This window comes from Anser brachyrhynchus (assembly GCF_964034855.1).
Source record: "Anser brachyrhynchus genome assembly, chromosome: W".
Taxonomy (NCBI): domain Eukaryota; kingdom Metazoa; phylum Chordata; class Aves; order Anseriformes; family Anatidae; genus Anser; species Anser brachyrhynchus.
In genome coordinates, this window is record NC_137704.1 from 16679090 (window position 1) to 16699371 (window position 20282).

Genomic DNA, 20282 nt, shown 5'->3' on the forward strand with positions numbered 1-20282 from the left:
ATTGTTTAGCATGACGTCAGATGGTATGGAATACCCCTTTGGCCAGTTTGGGTCAGCTGTCCTGGGTCTGTCCCCTCCCAGCTCCTGCTGCACCCCCAGCCTGCTCGCTGGCAGGACAGAGCGAGAAGCCGAAAAGTCCTTGGCCTGGTGTAAACACTGCTCTGCAACAATTAAAACATCAGCATGTTATCAGCGCTCTTCTCATCCTAATCCAAAACATAGCACCCTACCAGCTACTATGAGCTACTTAACTCTGTCCTAACTGGAACCAGGACAGATATCCACCCCTTATTCCATACCATTTATGTCATGCTCAGGTTACACTCTGTCCAATACATTCTAATTAATCACCATTTTCATCTATGATATATAGCAATCATGGTAGTGATGACATACATTATTATATAATAATTAACATACTACAATTCAACTCACGGGCTATTCTCACCCAGTATCAAATCCCCTTGAGGTACACACCGGACCTCCCCATTCTTTTGCATTACCCACCAAGTGCATCCAGGTCCCTGAGCAAAAGCAATTCCACGAATGGGTTTGCCTTTTCCTGAGGCAGGAGTAGCCCAGACTGTTTTACCCAGCACGTTTCTTACGTGCACTACAGGAACTTTATCCCCTTCTACAGTGCGTAACAGGTTTGATTGGGCAGGTCCAGCTCGGTTGGCAGATCCCCTGGTATTGACTAACCAGGTGGCCTTTGCCAAATGTGTATCCCAATTTTTGAATGTCCCAGCACCCATTGCTTTCAGTGTAGTCTTCAACAGTCCATTGTATCGTTCAACTTTTCCAGAGGCTGGTGCATGATAGGGGATGTGATACACCCACTCAATACCATGTTCTTTGGCCCAAGTGTCTATAAGGTTGTTTCGGAAATGAGTCCCGTTGTCTGACTCAATTCTCTCTGGGGTGCCATGTCGCCATAAGACTTGCTTTTCAAGGCCCAGGATAGTGTTCCGGGCGGTGGCATGGGGCACAGGATATGTTTCCAGCCATCCGGTGGTTGCTTCCACCATTGTAAGTACGTGGCGCTTGCCGTTGCGGGTTTGAGGGGGTGTGATGTAATCAATCTGCCAGGCCTCTCCATATTTATATTTCAGCCATCGTCCTCCATACCAAAGAGGTTTTGACCTTTTGGCTTGCTTGATTGCAGCACATGTTTCACAGTCATGAATAACCTGTGCTATAGTGTCCATGGTCAGGTCCACCCCTCGATCACGAGCCCATCTGTAGGTTGCATCTCTACCTTGATGGCCTGAGGTGTCATGGGCCCATCGGGCTATAAATAATTCACCTTTATGTTGCCAGTCCAGGTCCACCTGAGCCACTTCAATCTTAGCAGCCTGATCCACCTGCTGGTTGTTTTGATGTTCTTCAGTAGCCCGATTCTTGGGCACATGAGCATCTACATGGCATACCTTTACAACCAGGTTCTCTACCCGGGCAGCAATATCTTGCCACAATGCCGCAGCCCAGATTTGCTTGCCCCTGCGCTGCCAGTTGTTCTGCTTCCATTGCTGTAACCACCCCCACAGGGCATTTGCTACCATCCATGAATCAGTATAGAGATAGAGAACTGGCCACTTTTCTCGTTCAGCAATATCTAAAGCCAGCTGAATGGCTTTCACTTCTGCAAACTGACTCGATTCACCTTCTCCCTCAGCAGCTTCTGCAACTCGTCGTGTAGGACTCCATACAGCAGCTTTCAATCTCCGATGCTTTCCCACAATATGACAGGACCCGTCAGTGAACAAGGCATATTTCTTCTCATTTTCCGGTAGCTTGTTGTACAGTGGGGCTTCTTCAGCACGAACCACCTCCTCCTCTGATGATATCCCAAAGTATTTGCCTTCTGGCCAGTCCATAATCACCTCCAAGATTCCTGGGCGATTGGGGTTTCCTATTCGAGCCCGCTGAGTAATCAGGGAAACCCACTTGCTCCATGTAGCATCAGTTGCATGATGTGTAGAGGGGACCCTTCCTTTGAACATCCAGCCTAGTACCGGCAGTCGGGGTGCCAGGAGGAGCTGCGCTTCAGTACCGACCACTTCCGAAGCAGATCGAACTCCTTCATATGCTGCCAATATCTCCTTTTCAGTTGGAGTATAGCGGGCTTCAGATCCTCTGTATCCCCGACTCCAAAACCCCAGGGGTCGACCTCGAGTTTCCCCAGGTTCTTTCTGCCAGAGGCTCCAGGTGGGACCATTCTCCCCGGCTGCGGTGTAGAGCACATTCTTTAAATCTGGTCCTGTTCGGACTGGCCCGAGGGCTACTGCATGAACTATTTCCTGCTTAATTTGTTCAAAGGCTTGTCGTTGCTCAGGGCCCCATTCAAAAGCATTCTTCTTACGGGTTACTTGGTAGAGCGGGTTTACAATCAGACTGTAATTTGGAATATGCATTCTCCAAAACCCCACGACACCTAGGAAAGTTTGTGTTTCTTTTTTGCTAGTTGGTGGAGACATAGCTGTTATCTTGTTGATCACATCCATTGGGATTTGACGACGTCCATCTTGCCATTTTATTCCTAAAAACTGGATCTCTCGTGCAGGTCCTTTAACTTTATTCTGTTTTATGGCAAAACCGGCCTTCAGAAGGATTTGGACTATTTTCTTCCCTTTCTCGAAAACTTCTTCTGCAGTGTCACCCCACACAATGATGTCATCGATGTACTGCAGGTGTTCAGGAGCTTCCCCCTGCTCCAGCGCAGACTGGATCAGTCCATGGCAAATGGTAGGGCTGTGTTTCCACCCCTGGGGCAGCCGATTCCAAGTATATTGGAGTCCCCTCCAAGTGAAAGCAAACTGTGGCCTGCACTGTGCTGCTAGAGGGATGGAGAAAAATGCATTAGCGATATCAACTGTGGCATACCACTTGGCTGCCTTTGATTCCAGTTCATACTGGAGTTCTAGCATGTCCGGCACTGCAGCACTCAGTGGTGGCGTGACTTTGTTCAGGCCACGATAGTCCACTGTTAGTCTCCACTCACCATTAGACTTTCGCACTGGCCATATGGGACTATTAAAAGGTGAATGAGTCTTGCTGATCACTCCTTGGCTCTCCAGTTGACGAATTAGCTTATGGATGGGACTCAGGGAGTCTCGGTTGGTGCGATATTGCCGCCGGTGCACAGTTGTGGTAGCGATCGGCACTTGCTGTTCTTCAACCCTCAGCAACCCCACAACAGAAGGGTCCTCTGAGAGACCGGGCAAGGTAGACAACTGTTTAATGTCCTCTGTCTCTAAGGCAGCTATGCCAAAAGCCCAGCGGAACCCTTTTGGGTCCTTGAAATATCCTCTTCTAAGATAGTCTATGCCAAGGATGCACGGAGCATCTGGGCCAGTCACAATACGGTGTTTTTGCCACTCATTACCGGTTAGACTCACTTCAGCCTCCAATACAGTTAACTGCTGGGATCCCCCCGTCACACCATAAATACAGATGGGCTCTGGCCCTTTATAGCTTGATGGCATTAGAGTACATTGTGCACCGGTGTCTACCAAAGCCTTATACTTCTGTGCGTCTGACGTGCCAGGCCATCGAATCCACACAGTCCAATAAACTCGATTGTCCCTTTCCTCCCCCTGGCTGGAGGCAGGGCCCCTCTAGTCCTGGTCAGAATCTTCGTTTCTGTGTCTAAAGGACTGCCTGCTGGAAGTTGGAGCAGCAAACTTTTCAGAGAATTCCTTTTTCCCACTTGTTTTCCTTTGCAATTCACGTACCCGTGCCTCTAGGGTCGCAGTAGATTTTCCATCCCATTTTCTCATGTCCTCTCCATGGTCACGTAGGTAAAACCACAGGGTGGCGCGGTGTGTGTGCCCACCATATTGTCTTCCTTGCATAGATGAACGTTTACCCCTAATAGCTGAGACACCGGTTTGTACAGGTGGGGAGGAAAATAATCTCTCTTCAAGTTGGTGGATCTTTTCAGAAAGTTTCTCCAAAGTATTCTCTTTTAGCTGGTGGACACTGGTTCGTTCAGGTGGAGGGGAAGATAATCTTTCTTCAAGTTGGTGGATCTTTTCAGAAAGTTTCTCCAAAGCATTCTCTTTTAGCTGGTGGACACTGGTTCGTTCAGGTGGAGGGGAAGATAAATTCTCTTTAAGTTGGTGGACCTCTTCAGAGAGTTTCTCCACAGCCGAGACACAGGCCTGTAGGGAAGAGGAGAGATTTCCTTCGTACTGCCGGAGTAATTTAGCCACGTCATTCACTGGGGGATTCTCCTCCTCTTTCCAGGTTAGTATTGCCAATGAGCTGGCATATGATGATGGTGCACTCCGTACAAACTTCCGCCACATGGGTGGTGTACACCGGACTGCATCTGGATCTGCGGATGTTTGTGCGTCGTCTAGGTCCTTATAAATGACTTCCCGTACGGCCAATTCCCTGAGGTACTGAATTCCCTTCTCCATGGTGGTCCATTTGCCTGGTAGACATACAAGTTCTTCCTTGAAGGGATACCTTTCCTGCACAGCTGACAGGAGACGCCTCCAGAGGCTGCGAGGTCGTGCTCCATCTCCAATTGCTTTGTCAATGCATGCGTCCCTAGCAAGGGATCCCAGCCGCCTGGCTTCCTTGCCCTCTAATTCCACATAATTGGCTCCAGCGTCCCAGCACCGGAGCAGCCAGGTGACAAGCTGCTCACCTATACAGCGACCAAAATCTTTTCGCACATCTCGTAGCTCACGCTGGTATAGAGTCCGGGTAGTTACTGTTGATTTTTCGACATCCTCATCCTCATCTTCAGTCTCCTGCACCTTTGATGGCCCAGCCTCGTCTTCACTATGCCCAGACTTAGCAGAAGACTGTCTGCGTTCTAAACGACCTGAGTCTCTATACCATTTTTTCACCTTGTCTACAGGGGCAACTTGCACTGCTACAGCTCGTTTCTCTAACCCAGACACAGGGTCTGCCACAGGGGTTGGAATACCCTCTGCGGGGTCAACTTGCACTGCTACAGCTCGTTTCTCTGACCCAGACACAGGAGTGGGAGCAGCTGCAGGAGCTGGAGCTGCTGCAGGGGCTGGAGTGGCTGCGGGACCTGGAGCTGGAGCGGCTGCAGGAGCTGGAGCTGGAGTGGCTGCAGGAGCTGGAGCAGCTGCAAAGGCTGGAGCGGCTGCAGGAGCTGGAGCGGCTGCAGGAGCTGGAACTGGAGCGGCTGCAGGAGCTGGAGCTGGAGCGGCTGCAGGAGCTGGAGCGGCTGCAGGAGCTGGAGTGGCTGCAGGAGCTGGAACTGGAGCGGCTGCAGGAGCTGGAGCGGCTGCAGGAGCTGGAGCTGGAGTGGCTGCAGGAGCTGGAGCTGGGGCGGCTGCAGGAGCTGGAACTGGAGCGGCTGCAGGAGCTGGAGCGGATGAGGGTGAGGATGACACCCTCATCCTCATCTTCAGTCTCCTGCACCTTTGATGGCTGGTATGGAGTCCGGGTAGTTACTGTTGATTTTTCGCCATCCTCATCCTCATCTTCAGTCTCCTGCACCTTTGATGGCCCAGCCTCGTCTTCACTATGCCCAGACTTAGCAGAAGACTGTTTGCGTTGTAAACGACCTGAGCCTCTATACCATTTCTTCACCTTGTCTACAGGGGCAACTTGCACTGCTACAGCTCGTTTCTCTGACCCAGACACAGGGTCTGCCACAGGGGTTGGAATACCCTCTGCGGGGTCAACTTGCACTGCTACAGCTCGTTTCTCTGACCCAGACACAGGAGTGGGAGCAGCTGCAGGAGCTGGAGCTGCTGCAGGGGCTGGAGTGGCTGCGGGAGCTGGAGCTGGAGCAGCTGCAGGAGCTGGAGCGGCTGCAGGAGCTGGAGCTGGAGCGGCTGCAGGAGCTGGAACTGGAGCAGCTGCAGGAGCTGGAGCGGCTGCAGGAGCTGGAGCTGGAGCGGCTGCAGGAGCTGGAGCGGCTGCAGGAGCTGGAGCTGGAGCGGCTGCAGGAGCTGGAGCGGCTGCAGGAGCTGGAACTGGAACGGCTGCAGGAGCTGGAGCTGGAGCAGCTGCAGGAGCTGGAGCGGCTGCAGGAGCTGGAGCGGCTGCAGGAGCTGGAGCGGCTGCAGGAGCTGGAGCTGGAGCGGCTGCAGGAGCTGGAGTGGCTGCAGGAGCTGGAGCTGGAGTGGCTGCAGGAGCCGGAGCGGCTGCAGGAGCTGGAGCGGCTGCAGGAGCTGGAGCTGGAGTGGCTGCAGGAGCTGGAGCTGGAGTGGCTGCAGGAGCCGGAGCGGCTGCAGGAGCTGGAGCGGCTGCAGGAGCTGGAGCTGGAGCGGCTGCAGGAGCTGGAGCTGGAGTGGCTGCAGGAGCTGGAACTGGAGCGGCTGCAGGAGCTGGAACTGGAGCGGCTGCAGGAGCTGGAACTGGAGTGACTGCAGGAGCTGGAGCTGGAGTGGCTGCAGGAGCTGGAACTGGAGCGGCTGCAGGAGCTGGAACTGGAACAGCTGCAGGAGCGGGAGCTAGGTTGCTAGTAGAATCAATTGCAGCTCGATAGGCACAAGCCAGACCCCAGCACGCTACAGTGATTTGTGTCACTTTGGAACTGCCAGAGTCATGACACCTTTTTTTCAAGCATTCTGCCAGCTTTTTAGGATTTTGCAGTTGTTCAGGGGTGAATGTCCAAAACACTGGAGGTGACTACTGCTCTAGAAACCTACCCATATCCTCCCACACTCCCTGCCACTCGCAACTATCCCGCCTCAAGACAGATCTCCGGATGAGATTCCTAAGTAGTTGTTTAACCCTCCACAAAATCTGAAGCGCATTCAGGAGACATAACAACAAGAGCAGGCTGGTCTGAGTATCCCAAGGATATTCAACATCTCGGAGAACCACCGTAACTAGCTCGGGGGATAAGAGGGTGGTGAAGGAGAAAGGGAGAGTGAACAGGTAGGGAAACATGTCTTCCCCTGTCCCCTCCACAGATTGGCTCCCTAACGAAAACAGGCAATAGGTGTAATTGCTAATAGTTTCCGAGATATGGGTTCCAAAGTATAGAGTCGATGTCAGTGCTGAGTACAAATACCAGGTTAAAGTCATGACCAGATATCTCATCATTTCATAAGCCATTGCTACACCGCACAGTACCATAACAATCTTAAACCAGGGCCCGGAAAGGATAAACAGTGCAACAGGGAGCACATACAGAAAGTAACGCACCATAAAACTCAATTTGGAATACAGGTACAGCAGACTGGAGATTAAGGCAATCCACATCGTGACTAGCGACTATTAAGCAGGTCCAATACTTATACCAATTTTAGTTTAACACACTCTGGTCAGATTTGTCGATATCTCAACCCTTCGGGCCCCACGTTGGGCGCCAAAAGGACTGTTGTGGTTTAACCCGGCTGGCAGCTAAACACCACACAGCCGTTCGCTCACCCTCCCCCCTCCCTCTCTGGGATGGGGGAGAGAAAGGGGAAAGTGAAGCCGGTGAGTTGAGATAAAGACAGTTTATTAAGACAGGAATATAATAATATAAGGAATATAAGGAATATAATAATAACAATAATAATAATAATAGTGATAATGATAATAGTATTAACAATAATAATGTGTAAGAAAACAAGTGATGCACAATGCAATTGCTCACCACCCGCTGACCGATGCCCAGCCTATCCCCGAGCAGCCGGCCCCCCACCCCGGCCAGCCACCCCTATATATTGTTTAGCATGACGTCAGATGGTATGGAATACCCCTTTGGCCAGTTTGGGTCAGCTGTCCTGGGTCTGTCCCCTCCCAGCTCCTGCTGCACCCCCAGCCTGCTCGCTGGCAGGACAGAGCGAGAAGCCGAAAAGTCCTTGGCCTGGTGTAAACACTGCTCTGCAACAATTAAAACATCAGCATGTTATCAGCGCTCTTCTCATCCTAATCCAAAACATAGCACCCTACCAGCTACTATGAGCTACTTAACTCTGTCTTAACTGGAACCAGGACACCGGCCATGAGACTAATCTGTTATTTGTACTCAGCATTGTCATCAACTCCATACTTTGGGAACCCTACCTCAGAAACTATTAATAATTACACCTTTCACACTTTTTCTTCAGGGAGCCAGTCTATGGAGGGGTCAGGGGAAGATCGTTTTTCCCATTTGTTCACTCTCCCTTTCTTCTCGTCCAGGCGAGTTACGGTATCTTTCCAAAACTTCGAATATCCTTGGGATGTTCAGACCAGCATGTTCTCATTGTTATGTGTCCTGAATGCACTTCAGGTTTTAGTCTAAGGTTAAACAACTTCTTAGGAATGCCATCCAGAGATCTGTCCTGAGGCAGGATAGTTATGAGTGGCAGGGAGTGTGGGAGGATATGGGCAGGCATCTAGAGCAGTGGGCACCCCCAGTGCTTTGGAAATTCACCCCCGAACAACTGTAAAATCCTAAAAAACTGGTAGAGTGTTTCAAAAGGTGTGTCATCACCCTGGCAGTACCAGACATACAGAAATCACTGCAGCGTGCTGGGGCTTGGCCTATGCTTACGGAGCTGCGCTCAATGCCAATATAACCCCAGTGACAAGCCCGGCGGCCACTTCAACCCCTGAGGCAGGCCCAGCGGCCACTCCAAGCCCTAAAACGGGCCCCAAGGCTGAGCCAGGGAAACAAACTGTACCAGTGTCCGTTGCACCCGTAACCAAGGTGAAAAAATGGTATAGAGAGTCAGGTCATTTAGAACAAAGAGAGTCTTCTGCTAGGTCTGGGTATAGAGAAGACGAGGCTGGGCCATCAGAGGAGTAGGAGGATGAAGATGTCGCAAAAACAGCAGTATCTAGCCGAAACCTATACGAGCGTGAGCTACGAGATGTGCTCAAAGATTTCGGTCACTGTATAGGTGAGCAGCTTGTCACCTGGCTGCTCTGGTGCTGGGACACTGGAGCCAATTGTGTGGAATTAGAGGACAGGGAAGCCAGGCGGCTGGGATCCCTTGCTAGAGACGCAGGCATTGACAAAGCAATTGGAGATGGAGCACGTTTTCACAGCCTCTGGAGGCGTCTCCCGTCAGCTGTGAAGGAAAGGTATCCCTTCAAGGAAGAACTCGTATGTCTACCAGGCAAATGAAGCACTATGGAGAAGCGAAGCCAGTACCTGAGGGAATTATCCATATGGGAGGTGATTTATGAGAATTTATTTTCCTCCCCACCTGTAAAAACCAGTGTCTCAGCTATCAGGGGTAAGCGTCCTTCTGTGCAAGGAAGACGATATAATGGGTACACACCCCATGCCACCCTGTGGGTTTACCACGTGTGACCATGCAGAGGACATGAGAAAATGGGATGGAAAATCTACCTCGACCCTAGAGGCGCGGGTACGTGAGTTGCAAGAAAAAACAACCACAAAAAGGGGTTCTCTGAGAAACTTGCTGCTCATATTTCCAGCAGGCAGTCCCCCAGACACAGTGATGAATATTCTGACCAGGATTAGAGGGGCCCTGCCTCCAGCCAGGGGGAGGAAAGGGACAATCGGGTTTATTGGACTGTGTGGATTCGATGGCCTGGCAGGTCAGACACACAGAAGTATAAGGCTTTAGCAGACACCGGTGCACAGTGTACTGTAATGCCATCAAGCTATAAAGGGCCAGAACCCATCTGTATTTATGGAGTGATGGGGGGATCCCAGCAGTTAACTGTATTGGAGGCTGAAGCGAGTCTAACCGGTAATGAGTGGCAAAAGCACCCTATTGTGACTGGGCGGGATGCTCCGTGCATCCTTGGCATAGACTCAGAAGAGGATTTTTCAAGGACCCAAAAGGGTTCCGGTGGGCTTTTGGCATAGCTGCCTTAGAGACAGAGGACATTAAAGAACTGTCTACCTTGCCCTGTCTCTCAGAGGACCCTTCTGCTGTGGGGCTGCCGAGGGTCAAAGAACAGCAAGTGCCAATCGCTACCACAGTGGTGCACCGGTGGCAACATTGCACTAACCAACACTACCTGATTCCCATCCATAAGCTAATTCATTGTGGTGGTTTTACCGTGCTAGGCAGCTGAACACCACAACCGCTCTCTCCCTCCCCCTCCTTAGATGAGGAGGGGAAGAAGTAAAGGAAAGAACAACTCACGGGTTGAGGTAAGGATGATTTAATTAAAGGAAAAAAAATAATTATTAAGGAAAGATTATTATTAATTAAACAATTTAACTAAACAATTTAACTAAACAATTAACAATTTAACTAAAGGGGAAAAAAAGGAAAGGGGAAAAGGGAGGGGGAAAGGGAAAACCAAGCGAAACAAGCAAAGGCTATGTGGAAGTGCAGAGGAAAGAAATTACTCTCTATTTCCCACAAATGAGCGATGCTTGACCACGTCCTTGAAGCAGGGCCTCAACGCACGTAGCCGGTGTTCGGGAAGAGGACAGACGTTTTCACAACGAGAGCCCACCCCTCCCCTCTTCCTCCTTTTTCCACCTTTTATTGCTGAGTGTGACATCATATGGTATGGAATATCCCTTTGGTTGGTTTAGGTCAGCTGCCCTGGTGATGTTTCTTTTCTCACATATTTGCCCACCCCTAGGGGGGTTAGAGAGAGTCCTGATGCTGTGCCAGCACTGCTCAGCAGCAGACACAGCACTGGTGTGATACCACTGCTGTTTTAGCTACGAGTGCAGAGCACAGCACTGTATGGGCTGCTGCAGGGAAAGTTAACATCCCAGCCCGACCCAGTACAACCTCCACCCCTTATTCCATAACATTTGTGTCACTCTCAGGTCCCCCATACTTCAGCATATAAGTATTCTCATCACCGTTGTTCCTTGTCCTTTAACAGATTGATAGGTAAGTACATCTTTTCATTCCATAGGTCTTTCTGAAAAAAAAGTTCATAAGAACTGTTGACGATTTAGTCTTCATCTGCCAAAGTGGTCACTCAGGGCAGGCGGAGTTGGATGTCTGGACGCCAGCACCAGCTTAGCTCAAGTCCTTGTTGCACTTGCCCGGTTCCTTGCAAAGATGACCTGTCGTTGATCCTGCAGTGTCTTTCTACAACACATAACTTTATAGATTACAGATTAGTTTTCTCCCAAGGTTAAATCTCCTTGAGACACGCACCCAATATCCCCATTCTTTTGCATGACCCACCAGGTATACCCCGGTCCTTGGGCAAAGACAATCCCACAAGGGGGTTTGCCTTTTCCTGAGGCAGGAGCATCCCACATCGCCTTCCCCATCCACTTTCCTACATGCACTACGGGGACTTTAGCTCCTTTCACCGTGTGTAGGGGTTTTGTTTTGGCAGGACCAGCATGGCTGTCAGACCCCCTGTGGTTAACTAGCCAAGTGGCTTCTGGTAGATTTATGTCCCATTGTTTCCATGTCCCAGCACCCAAGGCTCGTAACATAGTCTTTAACAGTCCATTGTACCTCTCAACCTTCCCAGAGGCTTGTGGGTGATAAGGAATGTGATGCACCCACTCAATACCATTCCTCTTGGCCCAGGAGGTGACCAAATTGCTTCGGAAATGACTGCCATTGTCAGACTCAATTCTTTCTGGTGTACCATGACGCCACAGTACTTGCCTTTCTAAGCCCAAGATTGTGTTTTGGGCCGTGGCATGGTTTACGGGGTATGTTTCCAGCCACCCAGTAGTTGCTTCTACCGTGGTGAGTATGTACCGTTTGCCTTGGCGGGTTTGTGGGAGTGGTCCGATATAGTCAATTTGCCAGGCCTCACCATATTGAAACCCTAGCCACCTCCCCCTGTTCCAGGGAGATTTTACCTTCATGGCGCTCTTGATTGCAGCACAGGTCTCACACTCATGGGTAACCTGTGTGATGGCCTCAGTGGTGAGGTCCACCCCTCGATCACGAGCCCATCTGTATGTGGCATCCCTCCCCAGATGTCCTGATGTTTCATGGGCCCATCGAGCTACAAACAGCTCACCCTTACGTTCCCAGTCCAGATCCACCTGAGCCACATCAATTTTTGAAGCTCGATCCACTTCTTCGTTGTTCTGATGTTCTTCAGTTGCGCGGCTCTTGGGCATGTGGGCATCTACATGACGTACTTTTACATCCAGGTTTTCTACCCAAGCAGCAATATCTTGCCACAGGGTGGCAGCCCAGATAGGTTTACCTCTGCGCTGCCAGTTGCTCTGTTTCCATTGCTGCAGCCACCCCCACAGAGCATTTGCCACCATCCATGAGTCAGTGTAGAGATACAGTACTGGCCATTTTTCTCTTTTGGCAATTTCTAGGGCCAGTTGTATGGCTCTTACTTCTGCATATTGACTTGACTCGCTTTCCCCTTCCATGGCCTCCAGGACTTGTCGTGTGGGACTCCACACAGCAGCTTTCCATTTCCGATGGCTCCCTACCACACGGCAGGATCCGTCAGTGAACAACACAGACTGCTTTCTGTCTTCTGGCAACTCATTATATGCTGGTGCCTCTTCAGCACGGGTTACCTCTTCTGTCGGCACTCCGAAATCTCTGCTTTCCGGCCAGTCCATGATCTCTTCCAGGATTCCTGGGCGATTAGGTTTTCCCATTCGAGCCTGCTGTGTAATTAACGCTATCCACTTATTCCACGTAGCATCAGTTGCATGCTGTGTAGTGGGAATTTTCCCTTTGAACATCCAGTGTAACACAGGTAGCCGTGGTGCCAAGAGGAGCTGTGCTTCTGTACCCACAACTTCTGATGCAGCTCGAACACCCTCATGTGCAGTGAGTATCTCTTTTTCAGTTGGGGTGTAATTGGCTTCTGATCCTCGATAGCCCCGGCTCCAGAAACCCAGAGGTCGACCTCGAGTTTCTTCTGGGGTTTTCTGCCAGAGGCTCCAGGTGAGGCCGTGCTCCCCGGCCGCAGCGTAAAGTATGTTTTGCACAGCTGGTCCGGTACGGACAGGCCCAAGGGCTACCGCACGAGCTATTTCTTGTTTGATTTGTTCAAAAGCCTGTTGTTGGTCGGGGCCCCACTTGAAATAGTTTCTCTTTCGAGTCACTTGATACAGAGGACTCACAAGCTGACTATAGCCTGGAACATGCATTCTCCAGAATCCCAAAAGGCCTAGGAAAGCTTGCGTTTCTTTTTTGCTAGTTGGTAGAGACATTGCTGTTATTTTGTTGATCACATCAACAAAAGTTGTGCAGAGGAAAGAAATTACTCTCTACTTCCCACAAATGAGCGATGCTTGACCACGTCCTTGAAGCAGGGCCTCAACGCACGTAGCCGGTGTTTGGGAAGAGGACAGACGTTTTCACAACGAGAGCCCACCCCTCCCCTCTTCCTCCTTTTTCCACCTTTTATTGCTGAGTGTGACATCATATGGTATGGAATATCCCTTTGGTTGGTTTAGGTCAGCTGCCCTGGTGATGTTTCTTTTCTCACATATTTGCCCACCCCTAGGGGGGTTAGAGAGAGTCCTGATGCTGTGTGATACCATTGCTGTTTTAGCTACGAGTGCAGAGCACAGCACTGTATGGGCTGCTGCAGGGAAAGTTAACATCCCACCCCGACCCAGTACATTCATCAACTGGAGAGCCAAGGAGTGATCAGCAAGAGACACTCACCCTTTAACAGTCCCATATGGCCAGTGTGAAAGTCTAATGGTGAGTGGAGACTAACAGTGGGCTATCGTGGCCTGAATGAAGTCACGCCACGACTGAGTGCTACAGTGCCGGACATGCTAGAACTCCAGTACAAACTGGAGTGATAGGCAGCCAAATGGTATTCTACAATTGATATCGCTAATGCATTTTTCTCCATCCCTTTAGCAGCAGAGTGCAGGCCACAGTTTGCTTTCACTTGGAGGGGTGTCCAATACACATGAAATCAACTGCCCAAGGGGTGGAAACTCAAGGTCGACCCCTGGGGTTTTGGAGTCAGGGATACAGAGGATCTGAAGCCCGCTACACTCCCACTGAAAAAGAGATAGTGGCAGCATATGAAGGAGTTCGATCTGCTTCGGAAGTGGTCGGTACTGAAGCACAGCTCCTCCTGGCACCCCGACTGCCGGTACTGATGCTACATGGAGCAAGTGGGTTGCACTGATTACTCAGCGGGCTCGAATAGGAAACCCCAGTCGTCCAGGAATCTTGGAAGTGATTATGGACTGGCCAGAAGGCAAATACTTTGGGATATCACAGGAGGAGGAGGTGGTCCGTGCTGAATAAGCCCCACTGTACAACAAGCTACCAGAAAATGAGAAGAAATATGCCCTGTTCACTGATGGGTCCTGTCGTATTGTGGGAAAGCATCGGAGGTGGAAAGCTGCTGTATGGAGTCCTACAAGACGAGCTGCAGAAGCTGCTGAGGGAGAAGGTGAATCGAGTCAGTTTGCAGAAGTGAAAGCCATCCAGCTGGCTTTAGATATTTCTGAACGAGAAAAGTGGCCGGTTCTCTATACTGATTCATGGATGGCAGCAAATGCCCTGCAGGGGAGGTTACAGCAATGGAAGCAGAACAACTGGCAGTCCAGAGGCAAACCCATCTGGGCTGCTGCATTGTGGCAAGATATTGCTGCCCGGGTAGAGAACCTGGTTGTAAAGGTACGCCATGTAGATGCTCATGTGCCCAAGAATCGGGCTACTGAAGAACATCAAAACAACCAGCAGGTGGATCAGGCTGCTAAGATTGAAGTGGCTCAGGTGGACCTGGACTGGCAACATAAGGGTGAATTATTTATAGCTCGATGGGCCCATGACACCTCAGGCCATCAAGGCAGGGATGCAACCTACAGATGGGCTCGTGATCGAGGGGTGGACCTGACCATGGACACTATAGCACAGGTTATTCATGATTGTGACACATGTGCTGTAATCAAGCAAGCCAAAAGGTCAAAGCCTCTTTGGTATGGAGGAAGATGGCTGAAATATAAATATGGAGAGGCCTGGCAGATTGATTACATCACACTCCCTCAAACCCGCAATGGCAAGCGCCACGTACTTACAATGGTGGAAGCAACCACCGGATGGCTGGAAACATATCCTGTGCCCCATGCCACCGCCCGGAACACTATCCTGGGCCTTGAAAACCGAGTCCTATGGCGACATGGCACCCCAGAAAGAATTGAGTCAGACAACGGGACTCATTTCCGAAACAACCTTATAGACACTTGGGCCAAAGAACATGGTATTGAGTGGGTGTATGACATCCCCTATCATGCACCAGCCTCCGGGAAAGTTGAGCGATACAATGGACTGTTAAAGACTACACTGAAAGCAATGGGTGCTGGGACATTCAAACATTGGGATACACATTTGCCAAAGGCCACCTGGTTAGTCAACACTAGGGGATCTGCCAACCGAGCTGGACCTGCCCAATCAAACCTGTTACGCACTGTAGAAGGGGATAAAGTTCCTGTAGTGCATGTTATAAACATGCCTGGGAAGACTGGGCTATTCCTGTCTCAGTCAAAAGCAAACCCATTCGTGGGATTGCTTTTGCTCAGGGACCTGGATGTACTTGGTGGGTAATGCGAAAGAATGGGGAGGTCCGGTGTGTACCTTAGGGGGATTTAATATTGGGTGAGACTAGCCCATGAGTTGAATTGTATTATGTTTATTATCTAATACTGTATGCCATCACCACTGTGATTGCTATACGTCAGTGTCCAACTAATGGTATGACAGTAATTCCTGCAGATAACAACGAATGAATGTTAATAGAATTGGACAAGCACTGCAGTGTAATGGAACCAGAACGAGCTTCAACGTGCAGTGATCCAGCATCACACACCATCTCTTCTGCCCTGAAAGACTGCTGAGAGAGATGGAGCTCGAAGTCAGTCACAGACTAAACAAACTTAGTGGACATTTCATATACGTATATGAAGGTGGTGACTAATTGGAATGTATTGGGAAGTGTGGGACCTAAGCATGACATAAATGGTATGCAATAAGGGGTGGATATTGTCCTGGTTTCGGCTAGTTAATTTTCCTCCTGATAGCTGGTATGGTGATGTGTTTTGGATTAGGATGAGAATAATGTTGATATCACACTGATGTTTTAATTGTTGCAGAGCAGTGTTTACACCAAGCCAAGGACTTTTCAGCTTCTCGCTCTGTCCTGCCAGCGGGCAGGCTAGGGGTGCAGCAGGAGCTTGGAGGGGACAGACCCAGGACAGCTGACCCAAACTGGCCAAAGGGGTATTCCATACCATCTGACGTCATGCTGAACAATTAATATGGGGGGGCTGGCCGTGGTGGGGGGATCGGCTGCTTGGGGATAGGCTGGGCACCGGTCATCGGGTGGTGAGCAATTGCACTGTGCATCACTTGTTTTGTACACACTATTATTAGTAGTACTAGTATCATTATTATTAATATCCTTTCTTTTGTGTCCTAATAAACTGTCTTTATCTCAACCCACAGGTTTTCATTTCTTTCTAATTCTCTCCCCCATCCCAGAGAGGGAGGGGTGAGGGTGAGTGAACAGCTGTGTGGTGCTTAGCTGCCGGCCGGGTTAAACCATAACAGTAGTAGAAAAGAAGAAGAGGAATAGACATAGTGAGTGTAACTTATGTCCCTTGAGATGCTGGGAATTCCATGTTCATGCAGTATCTGACAGACCTCAGAAATATTTTCCCATGGCATGCAGCACAGATTCTGTCTGTGGAGAGAGATTAGTCCTTTTTGGTCTTTGAAGCTATTATATAATTTCTTTACAAGAAAAGAACTCTATTCGTAAAGGATATTCACATGAGAACTTTTTGTTGCACTTTCAGTTAAGGAAAGACCGCACAGGTGGCATAATTGCCAGTAGAAAGTGGGAGCTGCCTGCAAGTTCCTCTATTACAATGAGTTGGCAAAGTTTATACTGTGGCCAAGAAATTTGTACAGCACAAGCACTAACCTGATGGCCATACTGTATGTGCAGTACAGACAGCACAAGCCTGGGCCTCCTCAGATTAACTGTTATGTGGGTCACTAACTACTCAACATATAGTGGTCTACCAGTCAGGATCACTACAGTGATTAAGAATAGTCAGCAGGGATTTAGCAAGAGTAAATCATGCCTGATCAACCTTATTGTCCTCTATGATAAAATGTCTGGATTCATGGACGAGGGGAAAGCACTGAATGTCATTTAGCTCAACTTTAGCAGGACTTTCGATACCATCTCCCACAATATTCTTGTATCCAAGTTGGGAAATTACTATTCAACAAGGACAAATGCCAAACTCTACCCCCACAAGGGAACCCCCCCCCCCCCTTGCAACTATACAGGCTGAGACAGACTTGCTAGGAAGTAGCTCTTCTGTAAAGGGCTGGGGATTGTGGTAGAAAGCAAGATGAACATAAGCCAGCAGTAGGTCCAGGCAGCAAGTGCAGATAAGCAACATCCTGGGCTGTATTAAAAAGAACATAGCCAGTAGATCAAAGGAAGTAGTCATCTCCCTTTACTTGACACTCATTAGACCACATCTAGAATACTTCATCCAGTTTTGGGCCCCCAATATAGGAAAGAGATGAATGAAATGCAGCAGGTTCAGTGGAAGGCAACTGCAGTGGTTTGATCCTGGCCACCAACCCTGCAAGCACTGTTCAGCAATAGCTAAAACATTGGTGTGTTACTAGTACTGTTTCAGCCACAAATGCAAAGCACAACACCATATGGGCTGCTATGAAGAAAGTTAATTCCATCCCAGCCAGACCTAGTACAGCCACCAAGAAGTGCAGGGGACTGGAGCAAATACCCTATAAGGAGAGGCTGAGAGAACTGGACTTGTTCAGCTTGGAGAAGAAAAGGTTTGTGGGATCTAATAGCAGCCTTCCAATACCTGGAAGGAGATCAACCAGAAGACGGAGCCAGGCTCTTTACAGTGATGTATGGTGAGAAGACGAGAGACATTAGGCATTTTGCTGGCTTTGACTGGGATAGAGTTAACTTCCTTCATAGTAGCTGGTATAGTGCTGTGTTTTGGATTTAGGATGAGAATAATGCTGATAACACAGTGATGCTTTAGTTGTTGCTGAGCAGTGCTTACACTCAGTCAAGGACTTTTCAGCTTCTCCTGCTGTCCTGCCAGCAAGGAGTCTGGGAATGCACAAGGGCTAGGCATGGATACAGCTAGAGCAGCTGACCCAAATTGACCAAAGGAATATTCCATACCATATGATGTCATGCTCAACAATAAAAGCAGGGTTGTAGTACCAAGCCAGGGAAAAACAAGGAAACCTTGAAGAAAACAGGGAGGCTTATAGCTTGTGCAGTCTTTAGCTGAAAAAATAATGAAACCTTAAAGAAAACAGAGAGACTGGTAGCCTTGAGCTAGCAGAAGCAAGGAAGATAAGGGATGAAAACAAGAAGGAGAAAAAAAGCTGCAGGAAGATTCCAGACTGACCTATGGTAACCTTTTGCTCATTAAGATCCATTAACATATTAAAAACCACACAATCAAAATGCTAATATATGCTAATACAGGATTTGGTGTCCCCCCCCCCCCCCCCCCCCCCCGCTGGTCCTCTGTAATGCGCAAGCTCAGTAGAGATAAGTTAGGTGAGCTGTAACAGCCAATTAAAATAGCCAGATAGTTTTCACAAGTTTGCTGCGTATAAATAACAGTGATTCAAGCCAGAGATGTGCTTGCTTTGTGAAAGATTGCCAAGCACCTGACTCTGCAGAGTTATATAATTAATTATTTAATTAAAAGGCCTTGGTGTGGATTCCGACTCTGTGTGCTTATTGGCTGGGCACACCAGGCATGAACCTATGGACAACGGGGTGATGGGGGGAGTGGGGAAAGTTGTCAGGCCTTCCATTTCTCAGGAACTGGCTGGGCATCAGTCAGCTGGTAGCAATTAAATGAATTTTTGTATCATTTGTTCTTTTTTCCTTAGATTTATTTTGCTTCCCCTTTTACTTATTAAACTGTCTTTATCTCAACCCATAAGTTTTCTCACTTTTGTTCTTCCAATTCTCTTCCCTCATCCCAATGGGGGTGGGGGAGTGACTGTAGTTCTACTGCGCTTAAGCCACAACAGGCATAAAGTTAAAAGAAAAGAGGTTCAGACTGGATATGCGGAAAAAGTTTTTCACCAAGACGACAGTCAAGCATCAGAACATGGATCAAGACAGTTTGTGGAAGATGTTCTTGGAGATTTTCAAGCCCTGACTCTGCAAAGACCTGAGCAACTTGGTGTGACCTCCTAGCTGACCTGTTCTGAGCAGGATATTGAACTAGAGACTAGCTGATATCCCTTCCAACCCAAATGTTCTGTAAGTCTATGTTAGTGGAAGCAAAGAAAGAGAGCAGTTAGACACACGTTCCTAGATTGTCAGTATGCCCCTCCAAGAACACTAGAATCAATGAGTAATGAAAATTACAATTTGCTACTTACAAAAATTAAGCCCTCCCTTACAACCTCTGGCTGTTCAAAAAGTATAGTGAAACATATGGCTCTTACTAATACTTATTTTTCATTACTTGAATGTGGGAAAGGAATTCGCAGGGAGCTTTGTGCTGTTTCACACGTCCCTGAGTTAGAGATAATGAGGAAAACAGCAGTAGAACCAAAAACTTGAGCAAGGTCGAGATAAAGTAAATTGGCTACAGTGTTAAAGATGAGCTTTGGGCAGTAGCCAATTGCTGGCTGGCTCGAGGTGTGTGTCTGAGGGTCTCTAACCAATTGTAAGACAGATTCGGGTGCATGGACAGCGCGTGGGGCTACAGGGAAAGTATATGTAGTAGTGAAAAAAGGGCAATAAACATCTCCTGTTCAAGGGCCATCAGGAGTCCGTGTCTTGCATCCCTTCAAATGGTGACCCCGACGTGATAGGGGAGGAGCAGCACTGCACGAGCGTCCAAAGGGAACCCAGCCGAACGAATCAAGCTCGCAGCTGGACTGCAGCTTCAACCCTGGGACATCACCTGAAGGACAGGTGAGCAGCTGGGCATTAATCATGGGAGCTAGCCTTTTGGCAGAGGAAGAGGCTATAGTGAAACTACTAACGCAACTCCTAATAGACAGGGGAGTAAAATCTGATCCGTTTAAGATAAAGCTATTATTGAAATTTTTGCGAAAACAAGGGTTCCCCTCAATGGCTTCCACAGTATTTGATGTAAAAATTTGGGACCAAGCGGGGGAAAAAATATGGGAAGCAGCGTCCAGTGGGGATACTAATGCTGCTGAGGTGATGACTATGTGGCGGCTGGTGACTGAGACTTTAAGATCGTGGCAGGCAGAAAAGGAAGTACAGAACGCCGCTGCCTAGGCAATAACAGCAGCCGAACTGAGATCAGAGCCTGCAAGGTCACCAGAGCGGTGCAGTTTGATAGACCTGGGGGATGACAAGGAAGAGGGCTGCGGACCGCCACCGCAGAGCCCCTCCCCGCTGACCCCCTCGGCTCCCGCCTTGCCTGC

General features: G+C 49.2%; 3 protein-coding genes across 3 annotated transcripts in view; 2 read left to right on the forward strand and 1 right to left on the reverse strand.

Annotated features, from left to right (window-relative positions):
- The window catches only part of LOC308184759 (E3 ubiquitin-protein ligase RNF38-like), a 267624-nt gene extending 263239 nt beyond the window's left edge, over positions 1-4385 (forward strand). The window contains exon 6 of the mRNA XM_080572246.1: positions 4249-4385. Within this exon, the coding sequence (XP_080428372.1) occupies positions 4249-4374 (126 nt within the window). The 3' untranslated portion in view covers positions 4375-4385. The remainder of the gene's footprint in view (positions 1-4248) is intronic.
- Positions 1-10402, reverse strand: part of LOC308184730 (uncharacterized protein) — a 43758-nt gene extending 33356 nt beyond the window's left edge. Inside the window, exon 1 of the mRNA XM_080572131.1 lies at positions 10310-10402. The gene's annotated coding sequence lies outside the window, so the exon portion shown is untranslated. The remainder of the gene's footprint in view (positions 1-10309) is intronic.
- Positions 1-20282, forward strand: part of LOC308184762 (vasculin-like) — a 463870-nt gene that overhangs the window by 339958 nt on the left and 103630 nt on the right. The window lies entirely within an intron of this gene.